Source organism: Xiphophorus couchianus, chromosome 3 (assembly GCF_001444195.1).
Source record: "Xiphophorus couchianus chromosome 3, X_couchianus-1.0, whole genome shotgun sequence".
In the NCBI taxonomy this organism is placed as follows: Eukaryota; Metazoa; Chordata; class Actinopteri; order Cyprinodontiformes; family Poeciliidae; genus Xiphophorus; species Xiphophorus couchianus.
Window position 1 is genome coordinate 12792458 of NC_040230.1, and position 9684 is coordinate 12802141.

Sequence of the window (9684 nt, forward strand, 5' to 3'; positions counted from 1 at the left end):
TGGGGACTAATTTGTTTGACGATGATCAATTGTTGTTCCATGTCAATGAAAATTTCTTTTCACTCAAATCATAAAAAAAAACTGTAGAGGATGTTTACCATGTTTTAAAAAAGGGGAATTTAACTGCAAGAATGTAGAAACAGGAAGAGGAAAAATAAAAAATCACAGTCTGTCATGAGGGACAAAAATCTTTTTGTTATATCTATTATGGTTAAATATGTGACCAAGTGTTAAAGTTATCATGCTGGAATGCAAATTGGCAGAAAGCCTGCAGTTAAATACACATCCTCAAATATTTTCTTCCCCTTTTTCTCCCCCCGACACCACACGCACCCTCAGATGAGTCTCAAACACAACTCAGTCATGCAAAAAATTCACAACACCTTTATTCAAAACCCAAACGAATAATACAGTGTCAAGCAACATAAAAGTGCTTTTAGAGTTACACTTCTTCTGTCCCAAGCTCGTCTCCAAGGATGGCATGAGTATAAAAACTGAAACAGACTTGAGATAAGGCGTGTCACGGATAATGCTTGCATGATTGGGGCTTAGAAGAATGCTACTGAGGCGGTGAAAAGCCTGCAATACACAGCAGAGTTGTTCTACGCTTAGGAGGAACAAAACACTTCCCCGGCTTCATTGTTTCCAACAAAGCAGATCTGACTTTTTTTTTTTCTACTCCAGCACAACAGGGAACTGCTATGAAAATATGACAAGCTTTAATCTAACCAGACCACATTTTATCTGCATGTTTAAGTTCAGTTACAACAGTGAAAATGTGTAATAGTTATAAAAAAATGTAGCTTAGCAGACCTCAGTGAAATGACACAGCAATTACAATCTATTAAACTCTTAATAATAAGAATAATAAAGCTCTGTAAAAAATGCTTTATATATTTCAGAGATATAAAACTTCTCTACTGTGAAACTCCTGCATGAAACGACCGACAATATAATCACAATAAAACAAGTGCAGACTTAGTTGAGTCCATTTTTTGTAAAATTAGTTTAAAAATAAAATCTGTTTAACTTCTGAACAAGCACCAATCAAAAGGTTTGATTTTTAAACAAAAGCCTTTGTTAAACAAAATATTTTGTGGCAATTTCCTGTTTCTACTTCAGGCTATTTGGCTGAATCGTCTAACTGCACAACATGTTCAGGAACGATATTCTTTCAAAAAGTAGCTGGAAAGGTGCAAAACTAACATAAACTCAGAATTGGACCCATTTAAATCCTCAATTCATCAGAAACTGGTCACTTTAAATGAAATCTCAAACATCACTCTACTACCAAAGTGTTGATTATCAGTTTTCTCTGTCTACTCTCTCCTGCATTAACGCAATAAAACCTGGTAAACTTAGATTTTTAAGGTAACTCAAAAATTATTATGGAAATGTTTTCAGTTTAAAACTAAACTTAATGGCATTGTTTTGCTTCCGTTAAAAAACACAAGGAGTCTCTAAAGCTTAAAATGTTAAATGAAATTAATATTTCTTGATTTTGTTCTAAAGTGGCAACAGTAAGTCAGTAGATGAGAAGATAACCACAGTTTTCAAGCCCCAAAATATCTTAGCCAAGAAAACCACAAATCAGTTTTTTCTTCTGATTTAAAGTCAGATTTTTACTTCTTTGTTTATTTGAACCTTCGTTGGTTCAACTTTTCTTCAAGTTGAATGCATAACATGCTCAGAAGTAAATTATCTTGAACTTGCAGCCAGATTTTGAACTTTCAGGACATAAAATCTGAATTTTAACCTCAGATATAAATGGAGAATCATGTTAGTTTTAACTGAGAGGAGTCAGATGTTTCTCAACTTTTTGTTACAGTAAGTACTTTAAATCGTCACAACTGACGAAGGGAATCTGTGTTGCACTTCTCATCTACATCTACGTAAATATAAAAACATTCATATTAAAAACAGTTCTTGATAAAGCTGCATTTGTTTGGTCCATTTCCTTGAGTCCCGTTTGATTCTTTGCTGGCATAGTGAATGGTGTGGAGGATCCCAGGGAAAGCTCTCAGTCTTGCTGGTGAAATAAAACTTTGGTTTTAGCACCGTGTCCACTTTAATCCACCTTCTGCAGGGTTTCTAAGTGAACAATACTTGGTTCTGTAAGCTTTTTTTTTTTTAAATCCAGGTTGGCGGGGATTACATCACTGAATGGCATACTTTGTCTCCAGTTCCTCGGCTGCTCGGCTCAGGTGAAGCTGCCTCAGTTTGCTTAAGAGCTCCTCCAAAACCTGCCGGTGTACAGTTTCACTCTTTCCCCCTCCGACTGTCCGCGGCGCCCTCTGGGCCCAGACCCGCAGCATCTGGTAGTGAGCCTCCCGGCAGTATCTGTTATCCATCTCTGCTTGCTCGATCTCTGTGTCCGTTACACCGAGAGAGCGAACCAGCTGCTTCATCTGCTGCAAGGGAACCAGATCCAGTACTGAGTAGATGAAGTCGGTGACTGCAGAACAGGGGGGAAAAGATAAAGAGTCAGCACGGTTGGGTTTTTTTTTTCCTTTCTGTTTTTTTATGAGTTGAATCAACAGATGCAGTAATAGACTTACTCATCGGGACACAGTCAGGCAGCTTGGATAACTCCTGCTCACCAAAAGAGGTTTCGGTAGTGTCCTCCAGACTGGTTTCCACTGAAGGCTCATTAATACTCACCAGGAAATCCTAGCAGACAAGAAAACAAGTATTACTAATCATATACGCACATAAAACTGAACAAAGTAGCCACACACAGGACAGTCAGGATACCTGGCTTTGCTCTGTTTGCTGGACAGATGATTTGGAGGACAGACTCAGCATCTTTTTATTGAATGACCGCTTTGTGGCTATGAAGGTGATTAAAATCCCCAAAACCAGCAAAACAACCAGAACTGCAAATCCGATGATCATATTCATAAACTGTGGATGATGATGGGCAGGACCTTGAGAAAGAGCCAGAGATTATTCGTCAAAAAACATGAAATATTTTACTTTGTTGTATCTGATTGCTGAATTCTTTCTTTAAATTGCATTCTTGGTGAATACAATTAAATCTTTTATGAATTTTTAACATCATTACTACTCTTGTGAATGTACTAATAACCACAGAACTGTTCATATTTAAGTGATAGACCAATGCACTTGTGAAGAAAAAGGAAAATGATTCACTCGACATTGCTTTACAAATATAAATCTTAAAGATGCAATGTATATTTATTTATTTTGTTTTAATTTCAGCAGCTTGGCACATCCAGAGACTGAAATATTTGTTCATTCTTCTTAGCAACACATCTCAACCCCAGAGAGATTGGATGGACAGCCTCTGTAATCAAGTCGTGCCACAGATCTCTTACTTTGACTAGGTCATACTGACACACAAATACGCACTGATTGTTTTCCTATTTTTAGGGGAAGCTCCACTTTTGCAGGTTTTCTTTCAAGATAGCAGTATATTTAGCTTATGCATGTTTCTACCAACTCTGACCAACTTCCTGGCTCCTATTAGTGAAAAACATCTTCACAGCATAATACTGCCACCACCATGCCACAGCCATTAGACTCTCTCAACAGTGGCTTTCATCTTGCCTCTCTTCTTGATTTGTTGAGCTCATGGTGAATAGATGTCCTGTCAACAGATTCTCTCACCTGAACTGTGAATCTCTGCAGCTCCTCCAGAGCTACTTTTGGCTACTTCTCTCATTTTTAGCCTTATTGCCTGGTCTGTCAGTTCAGGTGGACATCTGTGTCTTGCAGTATTGCTATTCTGTTTCCATTTTCAGATGGTGGATTGAACATTGTTTTATAACCTAATTCTGCTTAAAACCTCTCCACAACTTTAACCCCAACACCTCTGCTGTGTTTATTGGTTTTTATGTTTGGTCTCTAACAAACCCCAGAGGCCTTCAAAGACCAGCTGTTGTTACAGAGAGATTAAACTGCACACAGTTGGTTGCAGTTAGCTTTATTTAGGGATATCAGAGTAGAAGGGGCTGAATACACATAAATGTATGCCTGTTTTTCGAGCTCAATTTAAAAAAAGGAAAACATTCAGTGCCATTTTGTGTTTTGTGTTCTCACAGTAAAATCCCAAAGAAACGCAGTGAGGTTTGTGGCTATCATGAGACACAACACGAAAAGGTCAAGGGATATGAATGCTTTGTATTGTATAAGGTTACCAGCAGTGACTGTCTGTGTCACAGGTTTGCTGATGTTGACAGAAACTACAGAAAAGGAGAACTGCCCCACCACCAAACACTACTGTCACAACTACTACCTCATCTGAGAATGCAGTTTTCTTTACAAAGGAGTGAAAACTAGGATATAACTTTTTCAAGAGTAGTTTTCTGGAAATTTTTCAAACTTTAAAAGTCATTATCCCAGAAGTTAAAAAGGAGAAGAAAACGTTTCTCAGTGTGAAGTTTGGAAACACTACTGCTCTTAGTGGGACTGTGTGGTTGTTGTTGGTGGCTGTGTTAGCGCTTACCTTTTGTCTGAACAGGAGTCGTACAGTGTTGTGCGCACTTCAGAGAACAACTGTGAAGAACAAAGAGGATGTTTGAGAACACGGAGGGGAAGTAGCACGTCTTCATAGGAAGTGATTGACATAAAGGCTGACTTGCTTTTACAGCGTCCGCTCTGTAACTCTGCATGTACTCTTTGAAAGATACCATCAGGCATAAATGAACGCCAAATAAAGCTCTACCAGTTTGGTAGGAAATGGACAGAAAACATCTGTAGAGCTCATGAGGTTAAATTCCCTGAATGTGATTTGAGTTTTGCTTAGACATATTATTCGATAATTAACATAAAAGCTCCAAAGAAACAGTGAATGTAAACACTTCATATTTTTGTTTTTTCAAATATCTGTTTTGTTTTTTTGTTAAATTTCCATTTAAATACCGAGCTCTTTTTAAGGGCTTGAAAATTGCCAGTGAGCAACTTTCAGTGTGTCATAACTTCTCCTGTATTGCCAACAAATGGAAATGTTGAACAAAGTCGGACGTGAGATGCAAGTTTCAATTCTACAAAACAACTTCCCCAAATGAATGTGTTAACAAAAAAATCCCATCAGAAGCAGAGAGATGGGAACGAAGAGCGCCAACGTAAAGCATGGCTGACGTACCGGCTGCAGGGCTCACACTTGCCCTTCTCTCTGAAATAGTTCTCCTTGCAATCACACACAGTGTCTGTTTCAGGTGTACCTGTGGAGCACAAGTATTTATTTAAAAAGGGTTCAGATAAAAGCCTCGACTGAGTGAAAGATTAATTTATAATTCAATAAGATGTTAAGACTCACATGGGTGTATTAAGGTCTCATTAGGTCCACATTTTTTACATTCGACGCAGTCGTATGTTTCTGAATCAATGTTATGTTTATAGTAGCCTTTTTTGCATTGACACTTAGTGTTGCTATGTCTTTGACATGGTGATACCTGTTCTTCATTCTTTAATTCTGTAAAAAAGCAAACGTGATTAAAATGAGAGTCAATTTAATTACTGCTGAACACAATTCACACGCATCGTGTTAGAAAAAGCTAATGTTGCTTTACCTTTGCACCTTTTGCATCTTCTGCAGGTAGAACTGAAGTTTATCTGGTCTGAGAATTCACCATCACCACAAGGTGTGCAGCGACTTATTTGATTGCTAGTACATTTTTCTACCAGTTTAAAACCTGAAAAAACAAACAAAAAAACAAAACAAATCCAGTTAAAAACCCTAAAATGACACCATAAGATTTTTTTCTTCATTTGCCTGAATCATCGTAGGGTTATTGTACCAGCATGGCATTTATTGCAACATATTCCATCCGTTTCATAGTACCAGGGTTCACATTGCTTCTCTGCCGTCAACACACCACTGCTCATTAGCTAAAACAAAGAACAAATAACAAGCATAAATTTGCAAACAGTAATTTCCACAAACGAGTAACTTTTTATGTTTTATGAACCTGGAGCCGTTCTCACCATTAGGAGCAGGAAGGTGAAGGTACGTCTTCCTTGATTTCCTATTCCCTCCATATTTCTATGGATTAAATTCAATCCATTGGAGACCACCTGAAAGAAAACAGTCTGTGAACGACACCTTCGATGCAAACAGTGCTTTATGCTTTAAAAGAATTACAGAAAAGCCATTTGCTCTGTGAAATTTCACTGCAATATTTTACATTGCCAGGAATCAGTGCAAAAACATCTGTTTTGTTGCATAAACCACATCAAAAGTCCCTTTTTGTGCCTCGGATTGAACTCATGATCTGCTTCTAATTCATGTTGCTTTTTCATCTGTGCTTGAATGCTGAGTGAGTAAACGTCTGGTAACCATCAACCCCCCAGAATCGCCTTCTTCCTACAAACATTCACATTCCCACTCATTGTTACAGGCTGTCTGGCCTCAGGCCAATTCATTCTTAAGAAAGCTTTTATCAGTGCAAACATATTACTGTACACTGAGAAATTCGCCTCATTTAAAACAGAAAAGCATTAAATGTTGACTTTATGGTGTTTTATATTTGGTTACATTTCTAAGACCTTGTTTTGAATGTTAAAATTACAACAAACGTTCAGGTGAGTCTGGCTAAAAATGATCCCGGTAGTTAAAGGGTAGTCTAAAAAGTTTCAAGATTTATTTTTTATTTTGAAAAATAAATATAACTCTATTGGCATCTTCACTTAGCACAAACACTTGGTTGGTTCTCAGTAACAAAAACTAAGAGTTCATGATGGTCATGTGTTTAAAACATTTCCAGAGTTTCTACCTGATAAAGACAATGTAAAAAAAAAAATCAACTAAAACTGTTGTAATATTTTTGTTTTTAGCACTACATTGTTTCTATATCAGAAATGCCTTAAATAAAAAATAATCAGTGTGTGCAACAGATTATTGCTGCTGCACTCCAGCATCCATTTTTCTTGTAAATAATCTTTGGGTTCTTTGTAAATAATTATCCAACGCAAAGGGGAAAAGCTTCATTAAAAAGCGTCTTCATAAACCTGTGTGACCTTCTGACATTTTTCAGATTGTAGAAGCCCACAATAGTTTGGTCCAGGAGTTCCCATCCACTAGCATGAACTAATCTGGATTCATACACAATGAGGATGCTGTAGTATTACCTACGACAGGAAAGTTAATCATTCTTTATAATCTTTTAACGCATCCTCAGTTCAAAAATAATGATTTCCTAACAATCCTTTCAGCACCTGAAGCCTCTGATAAGACAAAATGTGAGGAAAGTAAATGTTATGCCTTAAAATGAGGAGCTGTGCCTATCAGAGCTCACATTATATCAACCCACTTTTTGGTCCCTGTAGATTTTGTTTTAATCGACAATTTGGTTATTTGTTGCACCATTTGATCTCAAGTGGATGTAGATATTAAGAACTGTAAAAAGTCCAAAAAGAGTCATTTCAGGGTTTTCAATTGTTGTGGATTAAACCCCTTATTTACTCATTATTATACATTACGTGTCATTTTTATGTGGGATTAGTCAAAGAATCAGCTCAGTCTACTTGAAGTATTGATTATTATTTTCTCTAGAAACACAGGAAACACGCAAACCAAATCAAAGCTGATGACAAAACACTGGATCTGATAAGTCTGAGGTGTTTTTTGTTTTTTTTAAAATTGAGAATCAGGCACAACAAAACTCAAAAGTTATAAAACAAATTCAATTTAAAGTTAACTCAATTGTTATTTTTAACCACGTCAGTGCTTATACTGTAAATTCTTCGTAGATTTTTACTTAAAATGTTTGTTTTAGGGCTACAGAGATAAAACGTTTTACAGTAGATGTCATTTCTGCGCCACGGTTTGGCAGCCGTCACTTCCCTGTCGCGCCGCGCAAACTTCAGACTGTGGTACAAACTTTATCATAAAAACAACAACTCCCAAACCTTTTAGACTGCCACATTAAAAGTACTCGCACAAACCCGAACTCCGCTGGGAATATCTAAATATGCAAGAATTATAACTGTTTTCCCTATAGTTTCGGTTCAGGCACCACATTACGCCCACTGCACCTTCATGATATGAATCGCTGTTCCCACAAACGTGCAGAAATATTTTACTGTGACTTACCTGAGGAATTTTAGTCAGAGCGATGGATCCCTCGGTGCTTTTCCTCCACACATCAGGGATCAGGGTTTGTTTTTCACTAAAAATGCCGTTTTCTGCTCTTTCACCCGGAGCGCCCGGCACCGTCGGAGCTGCTGCTTGGCTCGCTGCTGAGGATGGAGGCGTGTTTAACCGGGAAATGGCTGCGCGACGAACGCATTTCAAGGAATAGTGAGACAGTTTGGCAAGAAGGCCAAGAAAACAACCCCAAGTCTATCAGAAGAGTGGCTACATACTGGTTGCGCAACATGCACTGGGTGGCTGTCAGATAATCACATGACTGGAGTAGGAATATAAATGAGATAAAAATTATAAAATCTTCCAGGGTATTTATTCTCTCTAAATGTTGTACCCTCTTGTATTTTGACGGGGTCACAAATGTCAGTCAAAAATCCCAGGGCAAAATAAACATACAGATATTTGTATGTGGCCAAAAAACTTTAAAAAGTGATATGTTTTACTAATATACATCAAATACCGTTCAGTATTGATAATGTCTTACAATAAATTAAATCATCAAATTCAGTTCAGAAAATGTTAATTTATTGCGTGAGAATTGATTTAATGTTTTTTTTTGTATTTGTGAAAATCACTTTTAACTTCTTTGTTGCTGAAATGTGCTACACAAATAAACTTGACTTGACATGAAATCAATGCCAACTAAAAGGTATTTAACAGTTTAAAACTATTATTATGTTACGGGCTTGTTGTGACCTGTACATGACGTCAACATCAAGAGGCTGATACCAATCATGATGTTGTACAAGCAAGTCAGGGTATCTGCAGTTCTCAGAGGATTGTGAAACACAGCTAATTCAAAAGTTTAAAAGGTGATTCACAAATGTTACCTGCGGGTGGAGTCAGTGCTGAAGAACCACCACACAGACCCGTTAAAGACAATGCAGAGTCAGAGACGCCGTCAGATTCATCTTACATTCTGGACTAAGGAGAAAAAGGACATGACTGCTTAATAGTTGACCAAAAACCTCCTCTAAAATGGTAGTGAATTTGACATTTTCTTTGGAAATTAAGGTCTGAGAGTCAGGAGAAAGATGAGAGGAACTGAATTTAGCAACTACGCCCTCTAGTGGTGTTGGTTTAATGTGTTTTACCAAGTTCACAGTCAGACCTCAAATAATGCAAAGAAAACAAGTTCATATTCATTAAGAAATGGGCACAATACTAATGTTTTAATTCAGGAAGAGTTTTAATTCTGGTGGAATAACCAGGAGGTTTTCAGTGCAGTGGGCTCTTCGTTTTTTCCAGAGCTGTATTAAGCACAACACACAATATCATTTAGGCAAATCTGATGCTATATGTGAGGCTGCAGTTGGTAGCACTGTTGCCTTGAAGCAAGAAGGTCCTGGGTTCGATACCCGGGCCGGGAATTGAACCAGAACCATGGAGTTTGCATGTTCTCCCTGTGCATGTGGTACTCCGGCTTCCTCCCACAGTCCAAAAACATGACTGTCAGGTTAATTGGTCTCTCTAAATTCTCCCTCTGTGGGTGCATGGTTGTGTGTCCTGTCCAGGGTGACCCCGCCTCTCGCCCAGACCCCACTAGGGACAAGGGTGTTCGAAAATGGATGGAT

The 9684-nt window shown here is 37.8% G+C and overlaps 1 protein-coding gene across 1 annotated transcript; it reads right to left on the reverse strand.

The window, feature by feature from the left end:
• Positions 1–364: 364 nt before the first annotated feature.
• On the reverse strand, positions 365–8304 carry tnfrsf1a (tumor necrosis factor receptor superfamily, member 1a). The gene is made up of 10 exons (XM_028012274.1): positions 8057–8304; positions 5950–6039; positions 5763–5853; positions 5535–5657; positions 5282–5437; positions 5108–5186; positions 4469–4518; positions 2755–2927; positions 2559–2670; positions 365–2455 (listed from the first exon to the last, which is right to left on the reverse strand). Exons 2-10 carry the CDS (start codon positions 6001–6003, stop codon positions 2157–2159), a joined length of 1137 nt encoding a protein of 378 aa, XP_027868075.1. The 5' UTR covers positions 6004–6039; positions 8057–8304; the 3' UTR covers positions 365–2156.
• Between the last annotated feature and the right edge of the window lie 1380 nt (positions 8305–9684).